This window comes from Mirounga leonina, unplaced genomic scaffold, assembly GCF_011800145.1.
Source record: "Mirounga leonina isolate KUSES-001 unplaced genomic scaffold, KU_Mleo_1.0 Mir_376, whole genome shotgun sequence".
Taxonomy (NCBI): domain Eukaryota; kingdom Metazoa; phylum Chordata; class Mammalia; order Carnivora; family Phocidae; genus Mirounga; species Mirounga leonina.
Window position 1 is genome coordinate 6,177,956 of NW_023270718.1, and position 17,563 is coordinate 6,195,518.

The 17,563-nt window shown below is 52.0% G+C and overlaps 1 protein-coding gene and 1 long non-coding RNA gene across 3 annotated transcripts; both read right to left on the reverse strand.

Moving 5' to 3' along the window:
• Nucleotides 1-898: 898 nt before the first annotated feature.
• On the reverse strand, nt 899-5,535 carry KLK14 (kallikrein related peptidase 14). Its single transcript, XM_034987118.1, has 5 exons — nt 5,481-5,535; nt 4,495-4,666; nt 1,925-2,178; nt 1,651-1,787; nt 899-1,051 (listed from the first exon to the last, which is right to left on the reverse strand). The coding sequence occupies exons 1-5, from the start codon at nt 5,518-5,520 to the stop codon at nt 899-901; spliced, it is 756 nt and encodes a 251-aa protein (XP_034843009.1). The 5' UTR covers nt 5,521-5,535.
• A 7,364-nt stretch (nt 5,536-12,899) lies between these two features.
• Nucleotides 12,900-17,557, reverse strand: LOC117998363. Of its 2 annotated transcripts, XR_004675965.1 has the most exons (4): nt 17,087-17,557; nt 15,605-15,750; nt 13,685-13,845; nt 12,900-13,171 (listed from the first exon to the last, which is right to left on the reverse strand). It is a non-coding gene; the product is annotated as an uncharacterized LOC117998363 (long non-coding RNA). The 2 variants fall into 2 exon arrangements; XR_004675964.1 differs by lacking the exon at nt 17,087-17,557 and having other exon boundaries at nt 15,605-15,771.
• Nucleotides 17,558-17,563: the final 6 nt, after the last annotated feature.

Here is a 17,563-nt window from a genome sequence, read left to right on the forward strand (position 1 = left end):
TTATCTGGTTTTTACTTTTATTTTATTTATTTATTTATTTTCAAAGATTTTATTTATTTATTTGACAGAGAGTGAGAGAGAGCACAAGCAGGGGGAGAGGCAGAGAGAGGGAGAAGCAGACTCTCCGCTGAGCAAGGAGCCCAATGCGGGGCTCAATCCCAGGACCCTGAGATCATGACCTGAGCCAAAGGCAGGAGCCCAGCGACTGAGCCACCCAGGAGCCCCTATATATCTGTTTTTTAGAGACACTAAGGGTTTTGAAAATGTCTTCTTTGGGGTATGGTGCCAGTTTTGTGCTTTCATGGTCCTGTTCCTGTACGTAAGGGGCCTTGAATAATGATGTTGTGGGGGTGTGGAGAGAAATCCTGAAGGAACATCTCTGGGAAAGGAGAGTTCTGGGCCAGGAGTCTGGATCAAGAGGCTGGGGGCCAGGACTCCTGGGTCTGCGGGAGGAGGGGGCTGGGGGCCTGGAATCCAGGGTCTGAGGCAGGAGGGGCTGGGGGTCTGGACTCCTGGGTCTGAGGGAGGAGGGGCTGGGGTCCTGGACTCCAGGGTCTGAGGGAGGAGGAGATGGGGGTCTGGACTCCTGGGTGTGAGGGAGGAGGGGCTGGGGGCTGGACTCCTGGGTGTGAGGGAGGAGGGGCTGGGGGTCTGGACCCCTGGGTCTGAGGGATGATGGGGCTGGGGGTCTGGACTCCTGGGTCTGAGGGAGCAGGGGCTGGGGGTTTGGACTCCTGGGTCTGAGGGAGGAGGGGGCTGGGGGCTAGGAGGGGGCTGGGGGCTGGGACCCCTGGGTCTGAGGGAAGAGGGGGCTGGGGGCTGGGACCCCTGGGTCTTGAGTGGAGAGAGCAAGGTCTGGGGAAGCAGGTGGGCAGCTGATACTCAGTTACACCAGCAATCATTTGCTCCGTATGGTTTTCTGGATCCAGGTTTGGTATTTGCACAGGTTGGTGTAGACTCCGGGATAGCCAGGCAGGGCACAACGTTCCATCCCCCAGGACACAAGACCTTGGAGCTGTCCTTTGCACACCAGGGGTCCCCCTGAGTCACCCTGAAGGGAAGAGGCCGAGATGGAAACACCCATGGACAGATGGTCAGAGCCACGGGTGTGGAAAACCCAGAGGCAAAGATGAAGAAGGAGGTGGGCTGAGACCACCCCCCACCCCGCAGGGCTCTGGAGATATCAGCCCAAAGAGTTGGGGTCACTGCCTTCCCTCTTCACTGGTTCCTGCTGTCTCTGCCTCTTGGGTCTCACTGCGCTGCTCTAGAAAACTGTGTATGCCTCTTTATCTCCCCGCCTCTCGAGTCACCTCTCAGGAAAGGTCTCTAGAGTCCCTTAGCACAGATTTCCCAGTGCCCATATGTAATAGCAGCAACGAGAGCACTGCTCTGCACTCTTTCCATGGACTACCATCTCATTCCACCACCTGCCCTAAGAGGCGCTACCCCCATCTGACAGATGAGCAAGCTTCGGCACAGACGGATTAGGTCTGTTATCCAAGGGTGGACACCTAGGAGGCAGCCCAGCCATTGCAGTCTCTCTCAGTCTCTGGGGAGGCCTCCACTGATTTTCATGCTCCTGAGATCCTTTGATACCCAAGTTCCAGCCCCAAACAATCCCCCTCCTTCGGCTCTGCCCCCGGGCCTCACCTGACAGGAGTCCTTCCCACCTTGGGGAACACCTGCACAGACCATGCCAGGAGTGACAGCATGGGAATAAGCCTGCCGACACTCCTGATCCGAGGAGATGTTGATGTTCACACATTGCAGGGAGGTGGGGTACCTGGCTGGAGGGCACAGAAGGGTTACAAGTGGGGGTTCACCTTCCAACAGGACCAGGAGTCTGGGGACCCACCTCCTCCTCCCTCAGACCCAGGAGTCCAGGCCCTCCAACCCTTCCTTCCCAGGATGCAAGAGTACTCACCAATGGGGCTAGATGTGGTGCCCCAGCCTGACACATGGCAGGGAGTCCCTGGGCTGGCGCAGGAACTGGCTATGGTGATGGGCCTCACCGCCCTCCCCAGCCGAACAGGCCGCTTCAGCTGCAGCAGCACCAAGTCATTATTGTGGGTCCGGGAGTTGTACTGGGGGTGTGGCACCTGGCGAACCACACGCAGCACCTGCTGGGTGGCCTCCCAGTTCCTCAGGTTGTGCTTGCCCAGGGCTACGTGAAGGATCCTGGCCCATAGTCCCCAAAAGTAGCACTGCTCAGGATCTGACCTGGAGACCCCTCTCCACCCTCTGGCCCCATTCCCTTACCTGGTGATGAATATTCCACAAGTCTGAACTGCTTATGGAGCATTCAGTGGACTCCTGTGCTCTTTCCCATGGCCTGGGCATTCTCTCTTGGGCCAATCCCACCATCCACCCCTTCCTCTCTTGAGCTATACTATGGTTTCTGGCTTGAGTGTAAGGTGATACCTGGGAGTTCTTGGCTCAGTGCTGGGTTCTAGGCTCTGAGTTCCAAGTGAGACTCTGGGCTATGGCTGTAGGCTCTAAATAAGGATTGATATCTTGGAGTAGGCTCCAGGGAGGCTCCATCCTGGTTCCACCCTGGCCCCTGGGTTCTAGATATCTTGAACTTTTGAGTCTAAGCTAGGATCTGGGCTCTCTAGATTGAGCCTGGATCATGGCATACTTTCTAGATATGAGTGTGAGATTCTGGTGTTAGGATAGGCTGTGGGTTCTATTTTGAGCTCTGTGTTATGGTTTGAGTCTAGGTTCTAGATGTTGATTTGAGCTTTTAGTCTTAGGGTAGTCTCAATTCTATATTGAGCAATAGATTCTGGACATGGATACGAGCTTCAGTTTCTAGGTTGTGTTCTGGGTTCTTGCTTAAGTTCTGGTTTATGACCTGGGTTTTAGACAATGGTTTGGGCTCTGTGTTTGAGCTTAGGGTCCTAAACATCGGTCTGAGTTCTTAATTCTTGGCTAGGCTCAGTTTCATACTGAATTACAGTTATGGTCTGGGCTCTTGCTTCTAGACTGTGGTCTGAGCCCTTGACCTCAGATTGAGCTCTGGGTTCTAGATGGAGCTCCAGGTTATGGCTTGGATCCAAGTTTCTAGATGTTGGCTTGCATTCTGAGCTTTGCATTCTAGACTCTGGGCTGAGTTCTGGGCTCTAGGTTCTACATCAAACTTTAGTTTATGGCATTAGATCTGGTTTATAGGCACTGGGTGGGCTCTTGTCTAGGATCTGGGTTCTAGGTTTAGGTCTAGACTCTTGGAGGGGTTCTGAGTTCTGTATGGGACTTCAGATTATGGTCTGCATTCTGGGATTTAGCACTGGGTTGAAGTTTGGGTTCCAGGCTCCTAAAAAAGGAGCTGTAGACCAGACTCTGAATTGAACATTGCATCTAGAATAGGTTCTGGTTCTGTCTATCCTACACTCTGAGCTATATGTTCTAGCTGTAAGCAGGGTTCTGGATTTATGGTTGGACTGCAGGTCTGGATTCTAAGTTTTGAGAGGGGTCCTGAGTTTCTGAATGTAGACTGTACCCTAAACTGAACCACCAATCTGGAATGGGCTCTTAATCTTAGGCTCTATGTAGAGCTTGGCCTCCAGATAGATCTCCAGATTATGTTAGGTTCTAGGTTTTGTGTGGGGCTCTAAGTTGGCATATGGGTTCTAAATTGCCAATCTGCTTTCAGAATCTAAACTGAGGGACACTTGGGTGGCTCATTCGGTTGAGCGTCAGACTCTTGATTTTGGCTGGGGTTGTGGGATCGTGAAGTCCAGCCCCACATTGGGCTCTGCTCTCAGCTTGGAGTCTGCTGGAGATTCTGTCTTTCCCTCTGCCCCTCCCCCTACTCATGCTCAATCTCTCTCTAAATAAATAAATAAATAAAATTTTCTTTTTTTTTTTTTTTTTAGGATTTTATTCATTTATTTGACACGGGGAGAGAGACAGCTAGAGAGGGAACACAAGCAGGGGGAGCGTGAGAGGGAGAAGCAGGCTCCTGGCTGAGCAGGGAGCCCGATGTGGAGCTCGATCCCAGGACCCTGGGATCATGACCTGAGCAGAAGGCAGATGCCTAACAACTGAGCCACCCAGGCGCCCTAATAAATAAAATCTTAAAAAAAAAAGAATCGGGGCGCCTGGGTGGCTCAGTTGGTTGAGCGACTGCCTTAGGCTCAGGTCATGATCCTGGAGTCCCTGGATCGAGTCCCACATCGGGCTCCCTGCTCGGCGGGGAGTCTGCTTCTCCCTCTGACCTTCCTCCCTCTCATGCTCTCTGTCTCTCATTCTCTCTCTCTCTCAAATAAATAAATAAAATCTTAAAAAAAAAAAAGAATCTAAACTGAGCTCAAGATTTATGGCTGGATTCCATATTCTGAGCTGTGTTGGTAATTCTAGGCTCTTATCTAGACCCCAAACCAGGACCCAGCTACTACATCAGGTTCAACACAATGCTCCAGGTTCTTAGCTGAGCTCTGGGGCTCTAGACTCTGGAATCCACTTGGCACAAGAATAGGGGAGGGGGGTACTCACGGTCGTGCACAGTGAGCAGCAGTGATGGCCCACTGGCCTGAGAGCAGGGCCCCTCCACAGAGGAAACGACGAAAGGGACCTGCCAGTAGGGCTGCCTGCCATGGCTGGGAGTTCTGGATGCATGTATAACCACCAATTATCTTGTTCTCATCCCCTTGGCTCTGTGCCATGGCTAGGAACAGGCAGGGGTGGGGTGGGGAAAGCAGATGAACAAATGTTCTCCACCCCTCAACTCTCTAGGATGTCTGGCATCCACAAATCCCCTTTCTTTACCTACCCCCTAAACCACCCACCTCTATCTGCCCCACGCAGTATGAGATATGCCCAATGTTGCCCCCATTATTGCCCCAACACAATCAGGGAGTTTTCTGACAATCCCCCCATCACCTCCATAGTATATTACTTGATCCCACGGCCACCTCATCCAGGGCACTGACATATCTACTACCCTTGACTTTACCCTCCCACGAATAGTTTCTATCATCACTTCTCACAACATACCACAATTCCCTCATTAATCCTTCTCCAACACATTCAAGGAGCTCCCTGTCCTTTTTCCAACCTTCCCACTCTTATGGCCCCCCAGGACCCACCGTCTCGCCCCACACCCACTCCATCTGCCAATCCATGCCCCTCCCCATGAGCCTACCTCCCTACATCACACCCCACCCCCCTTCACCACCAACAACATGCTGTCTTTCCGTTAGTTCTGCAGCCCTCCTTTTAAATAAAACCCAGACAAGCCTGGACACTTCTCCAAAATTCCTCATTTATTTCTCCCCATCTCCTTTAACTCCTGTACCCTGGTATCTCCTGATATCTCCATAGGCCCCCTCCTAAGTGCTCCTCAGCCACGACCCCCAAAACCACACCCATGCCTTCTCACCAGGTCACCCATGAGCCCACTGGGTCCCTGAGAACCCTCCCCATCTCTTCTCAGCATCTCCAGGGGACTGTCCATACCCCGGACCCCACTGCTGTCTTACCTAGAGCCACGATCTGAAGTGCTGTTAGCAGGAGGAACATTCTGGGGGCTGGGGTTGGGTTCTGGCAAATGCAGAGAGAAAGTGAGAGAGAAGCAGGCTGCAAGAGACCCAGAGTTTGAGGGACAGAGACAGAGAGGGCCTTAAACAGAGACCAAGACCCTTAGAAACATGGATGTGCCTCTGTGTGTAGAGGAGGTGCGGGTGGTGTCTTGCCTCCCTGTCACTCCATGGAGGCCTTTTATCCTTGGTCTGGGCAACTGGCCCTGCCCCCCGCCCTTCTCCTGACATTTTTTTTATAGCCCAGTTCTCATTCCAGGGCTCCCTGGTCCTATCTCCTCCTTCCCCTCTCTGGCCAGAGAAGCAGCCACCACATTAATGAGAACCCGCCCAGTGAAGGTGTTTAATCTGGGAGGAAGCCAAGGAGGGGGCACCCCAGGGCAGGGTGCACAGTGTGGGGGGCCTCAGGGGAAGGTGCTGGGAGGGGTGGGGGGGTGGGGAGCAGAGACACAGAGAAGGCTGGGAAATGAAAAAGAAGTCACATATGTAGGTGGAGAGCAAGAGACAGGGTCAGAGAAAAACAGGCTGGAGAGACAAGAGTCAGAGGGAGAGAGACTAGGGAAAGATGGGAAAGGGAAGGAAGATGAATGTGGACACGGGACAGAGGAGGCAGATGGGGGGAAAGACAAGGGAACAGGGGAGGCCCAGAGACAGAGATTCATGGAGAGGGCAAGGTGGGGAAGCCGAGGGGGGGCAGAACAGAGGGAAGAGGTTGGGGGTAGGGGAGCAGGGATGGCGCCCACGAAGTGCTGATACACTGGAGAGGAGGAGGAGGAAGATGCGGGACAAGGCAGAGGAGGGGGAGACAGAGAGCGACAGGTACAGAGGTGACGGGGACACAGACAGAGGAGACCGGGAGGCAGACGTCGAAGGTGACGGCTGCCAGGAAGAGGGCGGCAGGGGGAGGGGCTGGGAACTGGCAGGAGACAGCAGGGGCAGGAGGCACCGCGGACAGTCTTGTCCTCTAGGCTTTCTCACTTTGTGGTTCTCACAGTCCTGGGAGTTTGGGGACCAGGGGTCCCAGCAGGGAGGAAGAGGGTCAGTGCAGAACTGGGGTGCCCCAACTGGGGCTCTGCAGAGGGGCAGGGGCAGAGTGGGGGACAGAGACAGAGACGGAGACCCAGAAAGAGGGAGAGAGACAGCAGTGAGGTGGGGAGGGGCTCCAGGCGGCCAAGGAGGGGCCCTGGGTTCGAGAGACCCCTCCTAACTTGGGGCAGGGCCCGGGCCCTCAGCACCTCCCCAGCCTCTTAAATTCCCTAATGACTGCAATTTGTCCCTGGGCCTGAGCAGGGCATGGTGACTCAGGAGGCAGCCTCGGCACTCTCCCTCTCCCAACACCCCAGCACCGCCCCCACCCTCCACCCAAGCTGGCTCCCAAACCACTTTCCTCCCTCTCTGCCTGGGCTGCTGCTTAGCCCTGTCTCTGTCCCTGGGGACTCATTCTGCGCATTTGAATCCACATGCCCACCTCCCTGTGTGCACTGCTGTTTCCTGTGACCCGGCTCTGAGGGGCTGAAGGCCGCAGCTCTGGCCCTGGCAAACCAGAAGGGCAGGATGCTGACCAGAAGGAAAGACCTCCCCGTCCCCCCAGCCCCCACCCTGGGGCACAGGGGGGCTGGGAAGGGGCTGCCCTGCGTCTGGGGGCCCTTGTGGTGACACAGATAGTGCATACACACACACAGGCAAACAGATGCACAGAGACACGGAACTAGACCTGTAGTCTAGCTAATGGCCCTCGGGGATTTCCTGGGGCAGATACGTCCTGCGGTTATTTATCTATGACAGCATCACCACCAGGGGAAGCTGAGACAAGGAGCCCATTTGAGCAACTTCTTAGAGTCCATAAGTATTTCCTTTTTTTTTTTCATAATTTATTTCAAAATAAACAGCAACAAAACAGAATTTCCTGGTAAAGGCAAACCTACCCCCTCCATCTGAGCATAAACCTTGATTTGATGGACTCATGGGGACCCTCCGCTGAGCTGGAAGACTTTGGTAAGCATGAGGTCTCCCTCCACCTAAAAAGAAGGCTCTGAGGGGCACCTGGGTGGCTCAGTCAGCTGGGTATCTGCCTTCGGCTCAGGTCATGATCCTGGGGTCCTGGGATCAAGGCCCGGGTCGGGCTCTGTGCTCAGCGTGGAGTCTGCTTCTCCCTTCCCTTCAGCCCCTCCCCCTGCTCATACTCTCTCTCTCTCAAATAAATAAGTAAAATCTTAAAAAAAAAATTAAAAAAAATAAAAAGAAGGCTCTGCTTATGCAGAAGGCTTCAGTGAACCCAAGGGAGCCCTAGCGAAAGGCTGGCCATGCACCACAAATATGCTCCTTGCACCTCCTTTTTGCTCCCCAGCCCAGCCCCCAACCCCTGCAAGCTCCCACCAGGTTACCCAGCGCCTTCCCGCCAGAATCTAAAACCTGGGCCACCTGCTCACCACTCCACCCACCACCTTAGCAGTTTTGTTTGCCCTGACATGGGTGTGCAAAAGATATTGAATGAATAAATGAATGAATGAATGAACAGATGGCCAGAGTCCTTGCTTTCAAGGAGCTCATGGTCTGGTGGGAAAGGTCAATGGGGCAATAGGAAACTCGGTCCGGGGTGATGTGCCCTCTTGACAAGGAATGTGGAAGGGCCTGATGGAACCCCAGGAGTGGGGAAGGGCTCCCGAAGGGCGGGCTGTCTAAGCTGGGGCCTGCGGTGGATGAGTAGGAGTTTGCCAGGGGGATGGAGGGAGTGTAGGGTCGGGCGGGGGTGGGAAGAGGTGAGGGGCTTGAGTAGACACCTTCAGGCAGGAGGATGGTGACAGAACTCAGGGGGCAGGAGGGAAAAGTGGCCGGGAGAAGCAGAAGCCCAAGGGTGATTCTGAGCAGGGGAGAGTAGAGCCCTTACAGTCCTCAGTGGAGACCTAGGTCCGGAGCTTAGGACAGCTGCATGGTTAGACAGAGGTGGGGCACCTGCGGCCCGCGTGGGGAGACTATATCTATCGAGACGACCAAGGACATCTGCCCAGGACCCTAAGGAAGACGCCGGTTTAGGGGGCAGGGGCTGAGGAGGAGCAAACGGAGAGCTAGAGAGAAGGCCAGGAAAGGGTGGTGGTGCGGAAGTTGAGATAAATTTTTAGGAAGGAAGAGACACGAGGGTGGGACACAGCTGGGCGGCCACTGGGAAAAAGGACAGAGGGGAGATTGGAAGGTTTTCGTGGCTGGTGGGACCGGGGGCAGGGGAGGAGGTGGTGGGTGAAGACAGCCCTTAGATGTGGCAGGGGCGAGAGGTTGTGACCAACAAAGGCTGGTGAGGAGACAGGGAAGGAAAAAAGCAGCTCCCGTTTACTGAGGGCTTGGCATGGCCAGGCGCGGTGCTGTGTTCTTTTATTTTATGCTTTAATGTTCAAAACTTTAAAGATAAATTGATTTGCAGGATCACAGCTCTCTGGCTTAGTCGGTGGAGCAAGCAACTCTAGATCTTGGGGTAGTAAGTTCGAGCCCCATGTTGGGTGTGGAGATTACTTAAAAATAAAATCTTTTTTTAAAAAAAGACTTTATTTATTTATTTGACAGAGTGAGAGACAGTAGGAGAGGGGACACAAGCAGGGGGAGTGGGAGAGGGAGAAGCGGGCTTCCCGAGGAGCAGGGAGCCCAATGCAGGGCTGGATCCCAGGACCTGAGATCATGACCTGAGTCGAAAGCAGAGGCTTAACGACTGAGCCACCCAGGCGCCCCCAAAATAAAATCTTTTTTTTTTTTTAACATTGCCACTTCCGTAATGGAAGTGGTCCATTTTTTTTAAAGATTTTTTAAATTTATTTATTTGAGAGAGAGTATGAGAGAGAGAGCATGAGAGGGGGGAGGGTCAGAGAGAGAAGCAGACTCCCTGCTGAGCAGGGAGCCCGATGTGGGACTCGATCCCGGGACTCCAGGATCATGACCTGAGCCGAAGGCAGTCGCTTAACCAACTGAGCCACCCAGGCACCCCAAAATAAAATCTTTAAAAATAAAAAAATTGAGGTGGCTCAGTCAGTTAAGCAGCCAGCTCTTGATTTCAGCTCAGGTCATGATCTCAGGGTCCTGAGACGAGCCCCACAACCCGGCTCTGTGCTCCCTCCCTCCCTCTCTCCCTCCTGCTTTCCTCCACTCTCCCTCCTTCCATTCAACAACACAGAGCACCCACTATGCTTGAGTCACAGTTCCAAGCATTGAGGATAGAGCCATGAACAAAACAGACAGAAATCCCTGCCCTGCTGAAGCTTACATTCTGGAATCAGGAGCAATCAAGAGAGAGTTAAATAAGTACAACACGTAATATTACAATTTATCCGTGCTGTGAAAAATAGTAAGAAAGTAGGGAATGGAGTAGGGTCAGGGAAGGCCCAACCGAGGTGACCTTCAGGCAAAGACCTAAAGGTAGTCGAGGATCTCTGGGGGCAGACTATGCCAGACAGAAGGAGCAAGAGTGCCAAAGCCCTGAGGTACTTCTGGGGACCAGTGAGGAGGCCAGCATGGCCGGAGCAGACTGAGTCATGGAAAGTGTGGACCCTATGGGATAGGTACTATCTTGTCCCCGTTTTACAGACTGAGAAACTGAGGCTGAGGGGAAGTGGCTGGTCCAAGGTCACCCAGCCGGTCAGCGCAAGAGGAAATGTACCAGCTCCAGGACTATAGGACTCTCCACTCCACTACCAGAATCTTCTATTGTCTTCCGAGGCGATTTGAGGGTCAATTCCATTTACATGCAGATTTGGGTGTCCAGCACTGTTCTAGTGCATTTTTCATAAATTAACTCACCAAACCCTTCCCATGGTTTTGTGAGAAAGACGCTCTTATTATCTTCAATGTACAGAGGAGGAAGAGAAGTCGCCCGCCCAAGTTTACACAGCGCTGAGTGGTGGCACCATGATTCCATGATTTGAACCCAGGCGGAGAGCTCTTAACAACCGCAGGGAGCGAGATGCCCAAGAACAAAGGGGTGGATGGTGCAACCACCAGAGTGGTGGGATTAGCTCCAGTCAGGAGGAAAGACGCCTTCTCCATTGTTCCAGGAAGGAAGAAGGAAAGGGCGGGTGAGGTTTTGGGTGGGGTGTGGGTCCTGCGGCAGGAAGAGGAGGGAGGGCGCTTGGGTTGGCTTCTGTTTCCTCCAGGAACATCGATGCCAGCTCACCTCAAGGGGCACCTGGGTGGGTGGGGTTGGGGAGGTGAGGGTAGCGGAGGAGGTGCCCAGGTGAAGTTGGCGATCAGGAATTTAAAGGGGCATCCTTTGAGCAGTTGGATGATTTTGTTTTGTTTTTCTCCAACGAAGAGCCCGCACATGTAGGGCTGGGTGGTGGTGGGAGGGATGCTAAGACAAGGGAGCTGAGGATTCTAGGGAGGGAAAGGGGTGGACTGTGGGGTGTAGGAAGTGCAGACAGAAGGGGCTTGGCAGGAGGCTGAATGAGGGGCTCAGGGTGCCTTTGAGGTGGAAGAACAGGTATGGCAGAACCACCCACAGCTCTGGAGGCATGGGAGGCTGTGGTCAGGGAGTGGGATGCGGGTTTCATGGCTTCAGAGGTGGAGCCTTTCTGGATGGAGATAGGGGGCTACCGTGGGAATGGGTGACAGGGGAGGTCTCAGACCATGTGGAGGCTGGGGGACTGCAAAACCAGGGGTTCCTCTCTCTTCAATGCTCCTGGGTCCTTGTTGTCAAGGAATGCCTGCCTCTGTCTTCACTTACAATAAACATCAGGCTGGCTGCCAAAGCCCTCATAAACATCATCACGTTTAACCCCCACAGCAGCTTTATGAGGCTTAGATACTCATTAGCACCATGTTACAGGTGAGGAAACGGGGTTTCAGACAAAAGTCACTGGTACAAGACAAAAGTCACTGGTACAGCCAGGATTGGACCCCGGGTCATCCAGCTGTTAAATGCCATGCCACGCTGCCTGCAAATCTGTTTGTACGTCCCTGAGGGCAGGGAGTCCTCAGCTGGATCCCCAGCTCCTGGGACAACCCAGCATGCAATGAGTGGTTGTGGGATGAGCACACGGACCCTCGCCTCTGCCTTGTCGGGCCCCTGACCAGCTCTTGGTCGGCACTTTTCCTAGCACCTCCATGTGCCACATCTCTCTTAATCCCCCCACTGGCCTTTCGTGGTGCACACAGAATCGCTTGCATTCTATAGATGCAACCTAGAGAAATGAGGTTAGTTGCCCAACATTGCATGGTGAGCGAGTGGTGTCGCTGGGATTCAAACCTCAGTCTGTCTGACTCGATGCCCCTCTGCTGCTGATCTCACATGTCTCTTTGATTACCCAAACTTTCTGGGTAATCTCTCAGATGTCTCTGATTCAGCACCTCTATCTGCTACGTGCCAGGCAGCCTCTGGATGCACACCTGGGCACCCCCGATGCCAGGTCAGCAGGCAGCAAACATTCCTGCCCCACCTCCCTCCAACTTTATTATCTCCCACTTATTTCTGTTTAAAAAGTGGGAGAATATGGGTCCACCCCCACCATCCCCTTCGTCTTCCCCTTGTTAGTAAATGACACCATCATTTTCCCTGTTGCTCAGGTCAAAAGCTGGGAGTGGTCCTTGATCCCTCCCTCACTCCCACCTCCCACTTTGGCAATTCCTGTAACCTTAGTGCCAAAAGAGTCCTGGAATCCACCCACTTTTTTTTTTTTAAGATTTTATTGATTTATTTTGGAATATTATGCAGCCATCAAAAGGAATGAGATCTTGCCATTTGCAACGACGTGGATGGAACTGGAGGGTATTATGTTGAGTGAAATAAGTCAAACAGAGAAAGACACGTATCATATGATCTCACTGATATGAGGAATTCTTAATCTCAGGAAACAAACTGAGTGTTGTTGGAGTGGGGGGTGGGGTGGGAGGGATGGGGTGACTGGGTGATGGACACTGGGGAGGGTGTGTGCTCTGGTAAGTGCTGTGAATTGTGCAAGACTGTTGAATCTCAGATCTGTACCTCCGAAACAAATAATGCAATATATGTTAAGAAAAAAAAAAAAAGAAGAAGAAGAAGAAGGTAGCGGGAGGGGAAGAATGAAGCGGGGGAAATCGGAGGGGTAGACGAACCATGAGAGACGATAGACTCTGAAAAACAAACTGAGGGTTCTAGAGGGGAGGGGGGTGGGAGGATGGGTTAGCCTGGTGGTGGGTATTGAGGAGGGCACGTTCTGCATGGAGCACTGGGTGTTGTGCACAAACAATGAATCATGGAACACTTCATCTAAAACTAATGATGTAATGTATGGGGATTAACATAAGAATAAAATAAAATAAAATAAAAGATTTTATTGATTTACTTTGATATATAGAGAGAGACAGCGAGAGAGGGAACACAAGCAGGGGTGGGGGGTGGGAAAGGGAGAAGCAGGGTTCCCTCGGAGCAGGGAGCCTGATGTGAGACCCGATCCCAGGACCCTGGCATCATGACTTGAGCCGAAGGCAGACGCTTAACGACTGAGCCACCCAGGCGCCCCGGAATCCACCCACTTCTTTCCTCTCATACCAAGCCACATTTATTTCTCACCTGGACAGGTGCAGTAGCATCCTAACTAGTCTCACTGCTTCCACATTTGACCCCTGTTCCCACCTTCCCTCACCCCACGCCAAGTTCAAGTCCAGCAGCCAACGTGTTCCTAAAATATAAAACAGTATCATGTTAAAAACTGCTTAAAACCCATTTTTGATTCCCCACTGCAAATAGAATAAAACCCAAATGCCTCCAAGGCATTCTGTCTGGCTTATGTCCATCCCTCCAACCTCATCACTCCATCGTGCACTGTGCCTCAGCTCCCCTGGACTTCTTTGATTTTCTCAGCATGGTAGCTGCCTTCCCAATTTAGGGTCTTTGTCTTTGCTGTTCCCTTTGCCTGGCACACCCCTTCACTATGCCTATGATCACCTTGTCTGGAGCAGACATCCCCCTTTAGTTTCTATCTCAGACCCTTGTTGGTTTCCTTTCTATGCCTTATTTCAAACTACAATTGCTTTATGTGTTTGCTTCCTTGTTTATTGTCTTTTCCCCCCCCCTCTATGGCATTTATCACCATCAGATGTCCCTCATGTTTTATTTACTTGCTTTCTTGTGGATTCTGTTTCCCATAACTTGAGCGTCATCTCTGACAGGGCAGGGGTTTTGCCTTCCTTACCTGATCTGTGTCCTGGCACATAGCAGGTACACAGTAAACATTTGTGGAATGAAATAACATCTCTCTCATTTGAACCGAAGCTTCATGGGGGCCAGGACCTTGTCTTGCAGGTTCACTGCTGAATCCCGAGACTAGTCTGCTACCCGACCTGCGGTGAGGTTCTGTATAAACAGGCGGAAAGAGTGAGATGATCTCAAAGCCTCCTTCTCTCCAGAATCTCTGCTTCTATCAAAAAAATCCACTTCCCTCCAGAATTCCTGATTCCCTCCAGAATCTCTGCTTCTCTCCAGAAATCTGCTTTCCTCCAGAATCTCTGTACCCAATGCTTCTACCTCTTCAGACCTGACACCAATCTCCAACACACAGGGGCAAGATGGGAAAGCCCATCTTTCTGAGATTGCGTTTCAAATCCCTAAGGGGAAGAAAGCTTCCGACTCTGGGGATGAGGTTTCTGCATCATCAGCCTTGATCCTTTCACAGATCCACTGCCATACTCAACAAGAATTAAGGATCCCTTGTGTTTATGTAGGGGCTGCAGTTTACCAAGGCCAAAGTCCACAGCAAAAGTCCCCCTCCATGATGACTAGGGCTTCTGTCTCAGCAACACCCCTGCTCTGCCCTCCATGCTTACTATAGCTTTCTCCCTCAGCAAAAGACTGTCCTGTGTTTACTATGGCCATCTGCCTAATTGGCAAACATCTTTATTTCTGTTCAGTCTGTTTAGGACAGACTTCTCTTGTACTGGGGTTCATGTGGGAGCTCTTACGCTTACAAAACACACCCTAGAGTTTAGCAGGATTTCCAGCCCTTGGTGAGTGCTTCTTAAGTAGCCCTCATATCCATTCCCACCACCCCACCCCCTTGCTGCTGTTTTGGCTTCTCCCTGCAGTCTTCCTGGACATGGCCCCAGAAGGAGCTTTCTGATACCCAGATCTAGTCCTGTCTGCTCTGAACCCTTCCTAGGGCCCCCGTTACCCCCAGCAGGCAGCCCTCAGTGTGCAGCAGCTTTTCACTCTTCTCAGGAGCCCAGCCTCCTGGGCTAGCTCTTCGCCAGCCATCTTGCCCAGGGAGCAGCCATTCCACACAGGTTCAAGGTGCTTCCTTACCTGCAGACCCCTGCACCTGCTGTTCTCTCAGCCTTGTCTCCCTCCCACCGCTTTCTTGTGCTCATTCTTCTTCTTCTGTTTTTTTTTTTTTTTTTTAAAGATTTTTATTTATTTATTTGACAGAGAGACACAGCGAGAGAGGGAACACAAGCAGGGGGGAGTGGGAGAGGGAGAAGCAGGCCTCCCGCCAAGCAGGGAGCCTGATGCGGGACTCGATCCCAGGACCCTGGGATCATGACCTGAGCTGAAGGCAGTCGCTCAACCAACTGAGCCACCCAGGCGCCCTCTTGTTCTGTTTTTTTAAGATTTTATTTATTTGAGAGAGAGAGAGGAGTCGGGGCAGGGGCAGAGGGAGAAGCAGATTCCCAGCTGAGCAGGGAGCCCGATGCGGGACTCGATTCCAGGACCCTGAGATCATGACCTGAGCCGAAGGCAGACACTTAACGAACTGAGCCACCCAGGCGCCCCATCTCGTGCTCATTCTTACTCACCTTCTGGGGCCTGGTTGAAACACTACCTCCTTTACAAGGCATTCTATGACACCTCATGCTGAGCTGGGCACCCACCTCGGGGCTCCCCTGTGTCCTTGCAAACTCCCCACTATGGCACATATCCCTCTGTGTCCATGCCTGCCTTCCCACCAGACGGGGAGCCTATTGAAGGCAGGGACTGAGGCTGACTCAGCTATTTCTCCACGGCTCCCTGCAGGGCCTGGCTCCTGGGAGGCGCCAGCAAATGTTTGCTGTGTGAATAAAGGGATGGTCGTTACCATTCCTCTGCTCTTCCCAAAAATCTGCAGAGCTCGCTGCCTCACCTTGGATAGGTCTTTGCTCCATTGTCACCTTCTCCTCGAGGCTTGTTTTGTGTGTGTCTCAGCCTATCGATAACCAGTGTTGCGTCTGGACCGGCCCTTGTGGTTCTCATGATTGCAAGATGCTCTCAACAATAACCATCAGGAAACTTTAAAAAAAAAAAAAAAAAGTTTTTTTTTTTTTAATTGGGGGCCATAAAGCGAGGTCACAGTGGATGGTGGGTGCATGGGTCTCTGGGATTCTGCTTTTATTGGGGCCCAGGGGGGTAACTAGGGTTTCACGGGCTCACTCTGTGAATTTAAAACACGAGTGGGGGAATTTAAAGCGTGGGAAGAGGGAAAACAAGCTGCAGGGTGATTTTGATTTACGGAAATCAGCTAAGGTCTCTCAAACAAAGGAGCCTGGGGGACAGGGAAGGCGGCCTGGCTCTTTATCTAGTCGTGTGCCTGGCATCCTGTTTATTGAGATACCCATCTTTGAAGTGGATGCCTTGGCAAGCAAAGCTCAAGTCAGTCACTTGCATTACAAAAAAGAGAAAACCCAACGTCAGGGCTTCCACTACGCCTACTTAAATGTTGGCCTGTTTTCATCCCGATTTATTGCCACCTGACATACTATATATTCGACTTATTTTTCTTTCTTTTTTGGCCTCTCCCATTCAGGCAGGTGCTTGTTCACTGCTGACACGGATGAAGTGCTCAATAAATATTTGCGGAATGAATGGATGCATGAACACACAGGTCTTGAGGTCAAGGAAGGTTTCCAGTGGGGCCTTAATCTTTCTGCCAGACTGTGCCTCTTGCCCTTGAGCCTGGCTCAGACCAGGGAGGCCAGGGAGGAGGTGGCTGCAGAGCGCAGGGCTCCTACCTGGGCCGCAGAGAGAAACAAGGGCCACCTGATGCACAGGTGTGGGTACAGTGACCTCTTGTGGCCAAGGCCTAGGACAGCATCTTCCCAGTTCCCCTGTGGGGCCCTCAGGTCCCATGTGAGGTCTGAACAGTGGTTGAATCAGAATGGAGATGGGATGTAAGCACAACATACATTCTGTATTTCAAAGGCTTAGTACAAAAAATATATATATAGTAAAATCTTTTAAAGTGTTAAAACTTTTTTAGTTTTTTGTTTTTTTTAAAGATTTTATTTATTTATTTGACAGAGAGAGACACCGCAAGAGAGGGAACACAAGCTGGGGGAGTGGGAGAGGGAGAAGCAGGCTTCCCGCCGAGCAGGGAGCCCGATGCGGGGCTCGATCTCAGGACCCTGGGACCATGATCTGAGCCAAAGGCAGACACTTAATGACTGAGCCACCCAGGGGCCCCTAAAACTTTTTTAGTTTTAAAAGAACAACATGTTAAAACTGTAATATGTGGGGTATTTAGGTCAAATATATTTATTTGGGTCCAGTGAAATATATTATTAAAAGTTCACCTGTTCCTTTAAAAAATATGGGTCTTAGAAAACTTAAAATTACACATTTGACTCACACTATATTTCTATAGGATAATGCCGAACCACGGGCGAACTCTAACCATCCATCCACCGCCTGGTGTGGAGGGACAAACTCCAGCCAGGTGACCTCAGGCCAGTTATGGAGCCTCAGGCTACAGCCAATGAGACCGTGGTGTGGATGAAATCAGATGATGCAGCCTCCGCGGTATGTACAGCACTCAATGAGAAGCATGCTGATTACTGTAAATGAGAGAGGCCATCGAGTGAAGCGGTTTTGCTTATCCCGCTACTGGCCAAGATGACACATAGTAGGTCCTAAAAAAGGGTTAGGGCTCTCCTGAGCATGCCCAGCACCCGGCAGAGTACTAGGCAAGCAGCCCCCTGGTTTCTACTGGCTCTGGAAAGGAAAGTTGTCCAGTTCTCTCCTTTCTGACACAAGAGTTCTGGTCTCCGGACCCTCCTCCTTCAGACCCTGGAGTCCTGGCCCCAGTTCCTCCTTCTCCAGCCCCCCA